A 14,064-nucleotide genomic window follows, 5' to 3' on the forward strand; every position below is an offset into this window, starting at 1 on the left:
TAATCCATCCTTCCTGCTGAGAAAGAAGAGAAACATGAATGAACAGCAACAACGTCAGATGTTTCTACATGGAGAGCAAAGAGAGCAGAGAGGAGCCCAGTGCATCATGGGACATTCATCAGCAGAGAGGAGCCCAGTGCATCATGGGACGTCCCCCAGCAGAGAGGAGCCCAGTGCATCATGGGACGCCCCCAGCAGAGAGGAGCCCAGTGCATCATGGGACGTCCCCCAGCAGAGAGGAGCCCAGTGCATCATGGGACGTCCCCCAGCAGAGAGGAGCCCAGTGCATCATGGGACGTCCCCCAGCAGAGAGGAGCCCAGTGCATCATGGGACGTCCCCCAGCAGAGAGGAGCCCAGTGCATCATGGGACGTCCCCAGGGCTCCAGACTAACTTTTTTTTACGCACCCTAACTTAAATTTTTAGGAGCGCAAGCAGAAAATTTAGGGGCGCACACTGAAATCACCTTGCAAAGCAAATATTCACATTTCCTCTCATTTTCACTGTATTAGTGATAAATACTTGAACAATAAATTCATTAATTACAATGTTTACATGTCACATTTTTTTGCAGTTGACATAACATAAACAAATCTTAATGGCCCCACTAATACAAAACAAGTACACATAGAACTTGTCAAATCAAATGATGATTTGATTTTCACTTTGTAGTCGAAGCAGAAAGTCAACTTTGTCCCCATCATCCCCCACAGGACACGGTATTACTGGTCCATGTAGTTCCTGGTAATAAACAGCTTCAGGGACTGATGCTCCTCCAGACACTCTTCCCACTCCTCAGTAAGAACAGCAGCTATTGGCTGTCCTAGAAGTCGCTAATTAGCATCATCAGCCTGGTACATATAGTTATAATGGATGCTGCCATAAAGAGGGATGTAGTGGGAAAGGCAGAAATTTATAAAAAGACAACCTAAAAATGTTTAGAACAGCTAAATAAAAACATAAAATAAAATCATTCTGTCAATATTTTCTTTATTTTTTAGTTCAGTTTTTTTAAGTGTATTTTGTTTTTTAATTAGGAGTCTGGAACATGTCACAACACTTTTAACTTTTTAAATATTTTGTCCACACTCTTCATTAATAGACGTTACTGTGACGGTAAACCAGCAGGATCCTCCAGCAGCAGCTTTTACGTTTCATTTCCAGCCTGGTCATGAAACAGAGGTGAACGTCGTCTGAATGCAGCTGCTGCTGCTGCGAGAAGACCAAGCCTCGTATGAGAGGGTCTGCACAGCACCGATCCTCGTTGGGAAGATAAACTCCCTTCATTCACCTCCGTCTCCAAAAGTCTCCAATAAAACCAGAAAAACTCGCTAGAGGGTCTGAAACTCGCTAAATATAGAAACAAAGCCGCTAAGTTGGCAACACTGAGGAATAATAAATTCCCCAAAGACCCGCCTCTTTCCACACATAAGCCAATCACAGGGCTCGTTCGTCCCCGCTCACACACACATTGGCTGTCATCTTCTTCGTTGGTGTTTTTTTTTTTAGTCGCAAAATGTGACCATTTGGTCACAGTCTGGAGCCCTGGATGTCCCCGGCAGAGAGGAGCCCAGTGCATCATGGGACGTCCCCCAGCAGCCTCGGCCTACACATGCGTTCAAAAACAAGCTCTATAACTTGTTGAAGTTGTGACGCAGGCCACACCCACTGGTTACTGCACAGGGCAAAGCAGAAAGAGGCGGTTTCAGCCGGTTGAAATCAAGTAAAGTAAATTCAGCTGTGTCAGCTCCAGGTACTTTACCATACGCGGTGCGCCGAACCGTCAGCCCACGTCAGGTTAAAACCACAGAAGACCTGCGAGTCAACCTGCACGAGTCCACCGAGCAAAAGCACGAGCTTTAACCTCCTCACAACTAAATGTGCTTCAAAGCCATCCCTGTCAGACATGGTACAGATCAAGATGTGTCACCCATAGACACCACAATCCACAAAACCTGTCCTTTCCAATGGCGTGCACGTCAACCACATCCTCTGTTACCTTTGGTCTCTGGCACTGTCAGTCTGCAGTGAACAAAACAGAATTTATCAGTTCATTGATAAATCTCTCTGACATTCAGGTCCTAGTCCTGACTGAGACCTGGATCCGTCCAGAAAACACAGCTACACCAGCTGCCCTTTCTGTCAATACAGAATTTACCCGAACACCTCGCTCAGCTGGACGAGGAGGTGGAACGGGCATTCTTATTTCTAAAAAGTGGAACTTTACCTCTCCGTCCTATGGCTATCTGCTCATCACTTGAGTATCACACAGTAAAGGTCTCTACACCCATTACTGCATACATTCTGGTCATTTACCGCCTCCAGGTGGCAGTATAGATGAGTTTGTCTCTGAAATGGACATGATTCTCTCTGACATTCCTGATGATGGCACACCACTAATTATCATGGAAGACATGAACATTCACATTGACAAACCACAGCGACCGATTTTCTGGCTCTCATCTACTCTTTTAATCTCAAACTGGTTCAGACTCCTCCAACACACAAAGCTGGTAATACTCTTGATTTGGCACTGACCAGAAACTGCTCCACAGCCAACCTGTCCGTCACCCCGCTGCACCTCTCAGACCACTTCCTGGTTAAATTCTCTGTCTTCCTTCCTCATGTCACTCAAACAGCTTCAAAAATGGCGTCCTACCGCAGAAACTTGAGATCCCTCAGACCTACACAGCTGTCTGATGAGGTTTACTCTACCCTCCCTTCCCACTCAGACTTCTCCTTACTGTCTGTTAATGAGGCTACAGAAACACTCTGCTCCTCTCTCGCCTCCTCTCTGGACAAACTCTGTCCTCTGGTGTCAAAACCAGCCAGACAAAATCCTCCCAGTCTATGGCTCACAGAGGTTCTAAGGAATAACAGAACCAGACTCAGGGCTGCAGAAAGAAAGTGGCACAAATCAAAAGAGCACACTGACTTGTCTGAGTACCAGAAAAAAATCTAGCCTAAAGGCAGCCAAGATAGCCTTTTATCAGAATCAGAACTCTCTTCTATGTTCAAATGTTTGCTTCCTACTTCACTGAAAAGTGTCTGTTCTGCAGTCTTTTAGCAGACACTTTTCTCCAAAGCGACTTCCATCTGAGAGTAAGAAGAACACAAGTAGAAATCAACCAAGTGGTTGTCAGACTGCTGTCAGTCCAGGTGGACCCATGTCCTGTCATGTAGTGCTGGAAGCAGTGCTTATTTTTTATTTTTTTAAAATATCAGTCCGTTGTTTAAATACAAGATCCTTAAACAACTGAGTCTTTAGCTTGCTTTTAAAAGTGGATAAGGACTCTGCAGATCGGACGGAGTTTGGCAGATGGTTCCACCACCGGGGAACAACAGAGGAGAAGAGTCTAGCTACTGATGTGGCGCCACCTTGTGGTGGGAGCACTAGGCGTCTTTCACTGGCAGAGCGTAACTGTGGAGAGGGAGTGTAGCTCTGGATTAAGGAGTGAAGGTAGACCGGAGCCGTTTGGGTTATTGTTTTGTAAGCCAGAAGCAGAGCTTTGAATTTGATGCGTGCTGCAACTGGAAGCCAGTGTAGAGCGATTAGCAGCGGAGTGACATGAGCTCTTTTGGGCTGGTTGAAGACCAGACGTGCTGCTGCGTTCTGGATCATCTGCAGAGGTTTAACTGAGCATGCAGGCAGGCCAGCCAGTAAGGAGTTGCAGTAGTCAATGCGTGAAATGACCAGAGCCTGGACCAGGAGCTGGGCCGTGTGTTATTAGTCGAACACTGGAGGTCCATAAGTGTCCGGCCATGCGATGCAACCTTAGCTTAGAGTTTGACACCCCTGCTCTAAATGTTTTTCACACAGAAGTAGTTGGGGTAATATTAATTTACAGCCTTTCAACCATAAACAGATGTTTACTTACTAAACAGCATCATGTTTCATGTATTTTAGTTTAAAGTCTCACATCTGTCATTTATCTCTTCAAGCATGTAGCTGCAGGCGTTGAGTCTGCAGAGTTAAAGCCAGCGTTTGCACCAGTTTTCATCAGCCGTGGTTTATGTCTGCTGGATCTGTTTACATTTCTGTGTTTGCAGGACCTCCATCTGGGTGATGACACGGTGCTGGATGAGATCAGTTTAGCAGAACCGGATCAGTACAAGCTGCCCGACCTGAGCGCTGAGGAGCAGGCCCTCATCCTTGGTGTCTGGTAAGTCAAGACGATTTCTGCAGCACAGCGTTAATTTATAGGGAGTACGTCCGTGGGGATGTTTACCTAAGTGTGTCTGACGCTGTGAAGCAACATTCTGCTGCACCGATCCAGCCGAGTTCACCGACCAGATGTTGTCTTTGAGCAACCTGAATGGTGACTCTGTTAAATGATGCAGTATCTGGGTGTTAATCTGACTGTCATAGCTTAGATTTCTAACATTTTTTCATGCGACTTAAAAGTCTGTATTATGTACGACTCATTGTTTTACTTATTTTTTTGTTTGGGTTTTGTTTTTGTTTTTTTTGTAAATATACAGTGAATGTGCTCGGTGTCGGCAGCTCAGTTGGAATGTGGGTGAAATATGCTCTAGACTTTGATAACGAAGCAAAATGCTTGAGAAATCACATTTATAGCTGATACATGTATTTCTGAAGTATATTTAAAGACAACGCGGTTCAGGGTCTTTTGGTGGATAATCAGACTTTGGAAATTTCCTGTAATTAATTACAACTTTTTACATTTGGGGAACCGTGAAAAACAAGAAGACCGAGTGTATCAGTTAACGCATCCAAAAGGATCCTTTCCAAATAGAATAAATTCAGTCTTTGCTTTTATAAAGAACTTTCTTATTTACCATCTTTCACAGTTAAAGAGACTGCAGTGGGATGGAGACATCAGATTTAAAAGGGAAAAAAATCTGGATACATAATGAAAATAGGGTCAGGAGGAGCACCAAAACAAATTGGGGCTGATAAGGAAGTCTAACCTGGAGCAGGCATAGGGGTGTCACAATTACTTTATTTCTCAATTAATTAATCATTAAGATTCCTCAATATTGTCACTTTCCATAAAAGATCATGTCTGAACTGTAACTTCAGATCAGAGCAAGGAGCAACAAAAACAACGCAATATGTCTGATGGGTCGTCCTGCAGCATCCTCTAAATGTGAGGCTGGAAAACTGTCAGAATCTCCAGAAATAATGAGGATCAAATGGTTTTTGACGGATTCAGGTAGCTGCTATAAGAAGGCACCCACATACCCAAAATCAGCTTCTCTTCCTGAGATAATTCCATATTCAGATTTGTAATATGACATCAGTAATTCCACAGATTAATCTATTTGCATTAACTTATTAATTCTGACAGCTCGCTTTAAAACTTACAGACCTATAGTGAGTGTTCATGTGTTTTTACACAATTATAGTCTTGGGAAGTTAATTACTGTGGAGTCTGCTGGCATTCAGAGCCCTCGCCACCGCCTGTACCCTGTCGTCAATCACTCTCTCGGGCACCGTCTGCTTCACTGAGCGTTCTAGCTCACCTGTGACGTGTCGTCAGAGCACTACGCCCCCCCCACGCCTCTCCCCAACAACAGAAGCTAATGAAACTTGACTCATTAAATACCCAGTCCTTCACTAAAAAACCCTTATTTTGAATTAACTTCTAAGTGCCTGTGAAACCTGGCACCGCAGTGGTGACTTCCTGACCCTCAACAAAGACACACCTCCAGGCTATAAATTCTTGGAGAAAGCCCGCTCATCTGGACTTGGCGGGGTATGGCTATGTTTTACAGCCTCCTCTCCTCCCAACCCCAACCGTTTCCAAACTTGTGGTCCTGGGTGACTTGAAATGCTCCAAAATTCACCCTGGATAACGGCTTCCTGAACCTTCTGGATTGCCTCCCCCTCGCCTAGCACAGATACACCCTTGACCTTGCCATCACTGGAGATGTTCCTGTTGCAAACACCCAGGTTCTTGAGCTCACCAGCTGCTAGAACCAAGGGCCCCATAACCTTCCGTAAGATTAAGGACATTGACTGTGACAGGCTCTTAACAACCCTCTCTTCTACTCTCTCTGAACTGGTTGCTGCAGTCCCACTGAAAGAACTTATTCATCACTATAACAGCATTCTGCAGGCCAGTCTGGATAGGTTTGCCCTCGAAAGACCCGGTTGGTGTCCTTCCTCTACTAGGACCTACTACTACTCTGCTTCTGTCCAGTCTGGCCACTCATATCCAAAGATTTTGTTTTCAGTTATCAACCGGATGTTGAAACCGCTTCATGGACTTTTTCAAAAACAAGGTTGACACAATCAGACAAAACACTGACTTGACCCAATCGGACTCCACCCAGCTCTTCCCCTTATGCTGGTCCAACCCTTGAAGCCTTTGCTGACGTCACTCAACCTGAATTTTCCACCACAGAATACAACATGAAGTCTTCCACTTGCTCCCTCGACCCCCTCCGAACCTCACTCCTAAAGAGGTGCCTTCCAGCCACTGTCCGATGTTTCGCCACCGCTACGGACCTGTGGTAAAGCCGCACCAGAGCCGTATAGAAATGTCGCGTTACATTTTATTGACGCGGATTTCAACGTCAAAACGAAATGTCTCCAGACTATTTTTTCCAGATCACACCAGGCGGAACATAGCGGCTGGTCTGAGACAAACAATAGCTATGGGGACCTGGTGGAAAGAAACTAGTCTGCACTACCACAGTAAACACTTCACTCCCTCTCATTCACTGCCCACATTAAAACAATCTGCCAAACCTCCTTCTGCCACCTGAGGAACGAACCCTCACTCTCCAGACTGGATGCTGAAAGACTGGTCCACATCTTCATCACATCTCGCCTCGACTACTGTAACTCTCTTCTGGCAGGACTCCCCTCCAAAACTGTCCAGAGGTTACAGCATGTCCAGAACAGCGTTGCCCGTGTCCTTACGAAAACCCGCAAATCTCACCACATCCCTCTGGTCCTCCATTCCCTTCAGTGGCTCCCTGTCAACTAGCAGATAACCTTTAAGTTCCTCCTGCTGGTCTATAATGCCATCAACCACTCTGGCCCAACCTACCTCCAAGTTCTTCTCTTCCTGCTATCCACATCTCGGTCACTCAGGTCTGGCAGCCAGTCCCCCGCACCAGGCTGTCAACCATGGGTGACCGTGCCTTTTCCTCCCTGGGGCCTCGGCTGTGGAATCAACTACCTGAATCAGTCAGGATGTCAGACTCCCTTGCGGCCTTCAAAAGCAGCCTCAAGACCCACTTGTTCCATGCTGCCTTTGACAAATAGACTTGTAGCCGACTGCCTCTATTGGTTTTTATGTTAACTGTAAACTGATTGCTACTTTTAATATTGTGATTGTTATTAGAACTGTTATTTTCGTGCTATTGTTTTTTTAATTTGTTTATATTAGAACTCTGAAGCACCTTGAGTAAAATTTTAGAGTGTGCTATACAAAATAAAATTTCTTATTATTATTATGCATAACCGAAATAATCGTAAACTCGTGATTATTTCTCTAAATAACTGTACCAATATAACATAACCCCCACACAGCCTATGATCGTGACAGTTCCAAGACGAAAACCACTGCTGAGCAACATTAAGACTCGTCTCAGTTTAGCCAGAAAACATCTGAATGATCCCCAAGACTTCTGGGAAAATACTTTGTGGACTGACGAGACAAAAGCTGAACTATATGGAAGGTGTGTCTCGTTACATAAAAGTAACACCACATTTCAGAAAAAGAACATCATACCAACAGTAGAGTATGGTGGTGGTAGTGTGATGGTCTGGCTGTTGTGCTGCTTCAGGACCTGGAAGACTTGCTGGGATAAATGGAGCCATGGATTCTGCTTCTACCAAACAATCCTGAAGGAGAACCATCTGTTCGTGACCTCGAGCTGAAACAAACTTGGGTTCTGCAGCAGGACAACGATCTAAAACACACCAGCAGGTCCACCTCTGATTGGCTGAAAGAAAACAAAATGGACTTTGGAGTGGCCTAGTCAAAGTCCTGACCTGAATCCTGTTGTGATGCTGTAGCATGACCTTAAAAAGGCTGAATTATTGCAGAGATGAGTGGGTCAAAATTCCTCCACACTAACGCTTGTTTACAGCTGTTGCTGCTAAAGGCCCATTTCTGCTCCCGTACATACGGAAATAGTGACGTTCGATTCAAGCATTGCCATGAGTCACCTTCCTCATACTTCCATGAGTGTTTTGTGTTGCCATGGTTGTTAAATCACTTCTTCCACTAGGGAGCAGATAAGTTAAGGTCTGAGTCCATCACTACACTCAGATTTATGGCCTGGTTGGTGGTTTTTAGGTCTGAGTCCATCAATACACCCAGATTTCTGGCCTGGTTGGTGGTTTTTAGGTGTATAGACTGAAGCTCTGTGGTGACCTTTAATCGTTTCTGTTTGGCTCCAAAGACCATCACCTCAGTTTTGTTTTTGTTTATCTGAAGAAAGTTCAGACACAATCAGTCATTAATCTCCTCAATACATTTACCAAGAGCCTGTACGTGGCCTCTTTCTCCCGGTTGACATTGTAATATATATCTGTGTGTCATCTGCGTAGCTATGGTAACTAATGTTGTTTTTTATGACCTGTGCCAGTGGGAGCATGTAGATGTTAAACAGAAGAGGCCCCAGGATGGAACCTTGGGGAACTCCACATGTAATTCTTGTCTGCTCAGATGTAAAGTTACCGATTGGCACAAAGAACTTCCTGATCTCTAAATAAGATTTAAACCAGTGTAGTACAGCGCCAGAGAGGCCCACCCAGTTCTCCAGTAATATATTTATACTGTATCAAATTCAGCACTGAGGTCCAGTAAGACTAAGACTGACATTTAACCATCGTCTGTATTCAAACATGTCATTGATGACTTTGGTTAGAGCATCTCAGTGCTGTGGTGCTGTCTAAAACCTGACTGGAAGACATCGTAGCAGTTGTTTTGTGTTATAAAGTCATTTAGCTGATGGAAAATGGCTTTTTCGATTTTCTTACTAAGAAAAGGAAGATCTGAGATCGGCTCATTTGTGTCTTGTCTAGATTGTCCCTTTTTAGCAGAGGCTTGATTACAGCTGTTTTTAGAAGCTTTGGGAAGAGGCCCGAAATTAAAGACAAGTTCACTATCTGGAACAGATGTAAGAGTAATGTCAAAATAAAGGCCTCAGGAAACAGTAACTTTACAGTCATGTTAGTAGTTAATGCTTCATGCTTTTTGTGTCCTTTGCAGGTATGGCTTGGTTTTCAGTTGGTAATAACTTGAACCCAGTGAGGAAATATCTACATACACAACTCCTCCGTTGTAGAAAAAACGTTCAGTGGCTGTTAATTTTGATTATTGTTCATAGTGCTGATTTCATCCAGGAAACAGGGCGACTAGCAGACAGTGAGTGTAGTATAAAAGCACTTTGTGTCACAGTGAGTCTGTGATTAATTTCCTTCTTCTGCTGGGGCTGGATGGGTCAAGTGAAGGGCAATGGAGCAGGAAGTGGGATTGCTGGGAGGTGATTGATGAGCGGTAGGCATGTTTGAATTCAAGGTGGATCTGCACACCTGCATGTTGCTCTAAGGCAATGTCAGACATGATTATATTGTACCTCTGGAGTCCTTCAAAGAGCCAACACATCAGATTTATGGCATTTTTATTCTTGTTTTTTTTCTTTTTTGTTACTGCTAGATCCATGAAGCCTTGAGAAAATACAACTTTTCCCCTCTTTGTATCAGACTCATCTGTCAACACATTGTTGATACAGAGTTTGTATTAGAAGCACTTGTTCACACATTGATAATTTGTGAAATTCATAGTATGAGAGCAAAAGGAGATTAAACTCTTTTTACTTGGTTAGGTGTTGCTAGTTTGATTGTCAGAGCCTCTGACACAAAGAGCACATCCTAGGATGGGATTACCTTTCATTAGCTTTTACCAGATGCCTTAAACAGTTCCTGGTTGGAGAATCAGAGGATTAAGTGCTTCACGGTCGTTTTGACTCTGAGAATGTGACCTTGTCTGATTTCTCTCCTGTAGACATGCTGAGTTCTTGGCAGCTCTTATATTTCATTTCTAGGCAGAGTATTTTTATAAGTTCACACTGATTCAATAACTGAAATGAAATGTTCTCAAAGGGACAAAATGTAGTCAATAATCCAGTGTGACATCTTTTAGATCAGGGATTCTTAACCATGGGACTGCGGCCCATGCTTGAGCCTTGAGCGCCACCTAGGGGGCTGCAACAAAGAAGGCTGCAGAACTGCCCAAGTTATCTGTTGAAGATGAGAGATTTTACCATTATCCTGTAGAAGCTCAGTTGCAATACTTCCCACCACTTGGTGGCAGTAATGTGTCATTCAGCTGTTAAACTCCAGTAAGTAGAAGTCACTCAGCTAGCTGCTAGCCTGTAGTCCAGGTTATGAAGAAAACAAACAAAAAGTGAAGGCTGACTGGTCCCAGCCTGATTTTATTCCATAAATTGTTTGTTTATTGTCTTGTTGTTTGTTTCCATGACAGCAGGTTTTACGTATATGATAAATAAAGTTTCCGAAACACATGTAAACCATCCTTCAAGCGTGACCACTTAAAAAATTATAATAAAGGTACTTCTGGTTTAGCAACTCATGGAGTAGGTCACGCTACTGTGAGCTCCTGCAGAGACAAACGAAATTTTCAATTCCAGGCACCTAATTAAAAAAACAATACTCAAAGCTGAGCAAAACTGACTTGTTCAACAACAACCCTGATTAAGATGCCTCAGAACAGAAAACCAAGCAACAATTCGTCTGCATCTCATCAACGAGCTACTCCAACAGCGCCGGCCTCGCAGATGAAGCAGCTAATCCTCCGCTACGCTTCGACACAAGTCATGATTTCAAGTGTGAGTTGAAATCGTGACTTGTGTAGTGATATGGCAGCAATTTCCAAGTCAGAACTAGAGGCAGCATTAACGGACAACTTGAACTCCATTAAGCCTGAACTGCAGTCAGTGGAAGCGGAATTGTCGCCACCCTCTCGACGATCCAGTTGGATGTCACCTCGCTGAAGTCCACGGTTAAAGAAATGGAAACCTCCCTCTCCACTGTACAGATGGCATTGTTGTTCTACAGGCTCAAGTGAGAAGTTTGACAGCTGATTTATCTAAACTTGAGAATAAGTGTGACGATTTTAAGGCGAGATCTCAGTGCAACAATGTCGGAGTCAACGGGGTTCCAGAAGACGCTAATAACCCACCGACTACAAGCTCTATCTCCACCCTGGTGAAGGACGACTCCTAGACCAGGCACACTCTCTCCAGCCAAAGCTGAAACCTGGTGACCGCCCTCGCCACATCATAGCATGGCTGCATTACCATGGTGACTGTCGAAACGTTCAACGTTGAGCCAAAGCCCGACAAGGAAACGAAGTCGGAGACATGACCATTTCTGTTTTTCCCGATTACACCACGAGGACAGCCCGCATCCGCAGCAGCTTAAATGACGTCCACCGACAGCTACGGGACATCCTTGGAATTCGGTTCGGATTCTTTTACCCCACCCATGTCCAAGTGACTTAACAATGGCTTGCAGAAGGACTTCACTACACCTGAAGAAGTAGCTCACTTATTAAGACTATTGCTAAATAGTTTGGCTGGAGGGGAATCATGTTGGTGATAAGTGATTAAATATTTTCCCCTTCTCTATACGTCTTGCCTTGTTTATGAAGATGCCCTCAGTTCATCATTAATATTCTAATGTAGTTGCAGGAGCTCACATCCTGATGCCCACTATAACTACCAGGACAGTAGCTGCAAGTTTGTCTACTTTTTCAACTCCCATTGGAGTCAGCGCTGGGTTTTCCATCACCAGGGGATGGGGAATGAACCCAGGGAAGGTCGGGAAGGGACCAAGCATGATTAACATGTTCCTGGGTCTCTAATGTTTTTCACTCTATTTCAAAGTCCAGGGGAGTCGCATCGTAATTGGTAAGTCAATTCAGTTCTCAACCTGTAAAGTAGTTCCTGACAGAAATGGAAGGTATTTCATAATCATAGGTAACTTTTTTAATATCTTGGTTATGCTTGTTAACATTTATGCTCCTAATTTTGACAACCCACAATCCAATTGGAAGAGAATACTCTTTTTTTTTCTCATGTTCATCAAACCTTTTCAAGGATTGATTATTATTTAATTAATGCAAATTTAATATCTAAGGTGTCATCTGTCATGTACCATCCCATAATTATATCCGATCACACTCTATCTTTAGACATTCAGATTTCTCCTTATCCCCCTCGCTCATCCTTTTGGCACTTTAATAACTTACTATTTTCAGATAGTAATTTTGTTGAAATAATTTCAAAGTGAATTATTGACGTCAAGGCTTCTATTTAGTGTTCCTTGCTATAGGTGAATTATTTTCTTATTCAGCACACTTAAATAAAATGCGTAAATCTAAATTGGCTGAATTGTCTAAAAATTTGTCAAAAATAGTTTAGCAGTTATCCACCTGTCCATTCCCCACCCTGGTCAAGCAACACTTAAGGCCCATTTCTGCTCCCTTACGTACGTAAATAACGACGTCCATTTCAAACGTTGTTAATGTCGCCGTCTTGAATCAGGTGTGTTACAGCAGAGAGACCTGCAGGATAGTGGGCCTTGAGGACCAGGGTTGTAGACGGCACCTTCTCTGATTGGTATGATAAAGGCATGAAGACATTTAAAGATTTATATAAAGATGGTGTATTCTGAGGTTATGCTGAATTATCGGGTGATTTTTCACTTCTAGCCTCACATCTTTTTCGTTACTTCCAAGAAAAACATTGTGCAAAGTTATTATTTCCAACATTTCCTTACCTTCCACCTGAACAGATGTGTGAGGAATTAATGGCCTACAAAACCCGCAAAAATCATTGATCTCTAAAATTTATAATAAAATTCTTATCTCTAAAAATAAATTAGACACTAAAGCAAATGTAGCCTGGGAGACTGAACTTTCGCTCATATTTGGGGACGATTGGTGGGAAGCAGCTTTAAATAAAATCCACTCTAGCTCAACGTGCGCGCAGTTGGAGGTTCGAACCTGCGGGGTGGTGGCCTTTATTGTGTGGACCTTGCATGTTCTCCCCGTGTATGCGTGGATTCTCTCCAGGTTGTCTGGCTTCCTCCCACCGTCTGGACCTGTGACCTGTCCAGGTGTACCCGCCTCTCACCTTTAAAAATGCTGGGATAGACTCCTGCTGACTCGCAACCCGAACTGGACCGAGTGGTACAGAGAGTGGATGAATATTATTAGTTATTGTTTATTTTCAATCTTTCCTTCTTTTTATTTGTTCGAAATAACTAATAAGAAAACAATGTTGTACACTGTAATGTGTTTGACCATGTATATTAATTAAAAACATATATAAAAACTAATAAAAAATCTAAATCTGACGAGGTTTTAGCTGTTAAACTGGAAGTGGTTGTTTGTTAGCTACACATAAGTCCATGTGGGGTGGGGGCCCCACCAGAGTTCATGGAGCTCCCCAAATAACAGAGCACAACCTGATAAATGAAAGAACATGATCCTCAAAGTGCTGCCTGATTGGTCCAGATGAGAGTGGGCTCTCTGAAGCAGGTAGATGATGCCGTCTTCAATCTCAAGAACATTACGATCAGTAAACTGTAATGTGTCCTGAAAGATTCTGATCTGTTTATTGAGGTGGGTCAATAAGAGTCTCTGCAGGACTTTCATAATGAGAGATGTTGGGACAGCTGGTCTGTAGTCATCTGGTTCAGACGGTTGGGAGTTTTTAGTTCCTGGAACAAGGCAGGATGTTTTCCACAGCACAGGAACTCTTTTCTGACTAAGGATTTTTGGGCTGTTTTTGTCCTGATTTTGCCTCTTCCCGACCTTGGACGGCAAAACGCCCGATCATCGTGAGATTTCCCTGTCCAATCATCATATGGTCTGTGGTGTGTTATGAGAAGATTTGTCTCAATAATCTGCTCGTAGCCGAGAGTTCGGAACATTGAACATGTTTAAGATTTCAGAGCCGATTTCTGAGTAACTCCGACCACTGGTGCATTGTGACTGCGTGTATGGTGACGTGGTACGGAATGTAGCCAATCAGAGAGCGGGCTGGCTCT

The 14,064-nt window shown here is 43.7% G+C and overlaps 1 protein-coding gene across 1 annotated transcript in view; it reads left to right on the forward strand.

Moving 5' to 3' along the window:
• ttc27 (tetratricopeptide repeat domain 27) overlaps positions 1 to 14,064 on the forward strand; it is a 94,661-nt gene that overhangs the window by 31,738 nt on the left and 48,859 nt on the right. Inside the window, exon 8 of the mRNA XM_042010094.1 lies at positions 4,050 to 4,162. Coding sequence (XP_041866028.1) covers positions 4,050 to 4,162 — 113 coding nt within the window. The remainder of the gene's footprint in view (positions 1 to 4,049; positions 4,163 to 14,064) is intronic.

This window comes from Melanotaenia boesemani, chromosome 16, assembly GCF_017639745.1.
Source record: "Melanotaenia boesemani isolate fMelBoe1 chromosome 16, fMelBoe1.pri, whole genome shotgun sequence".
Lineage (NCBI taxonomy): Eukaryota > Metazoa > Chordata > Actinopteri > Atheriniformes > Melanotaeniidae > Melanotaenia > Melanotaenia boesemani.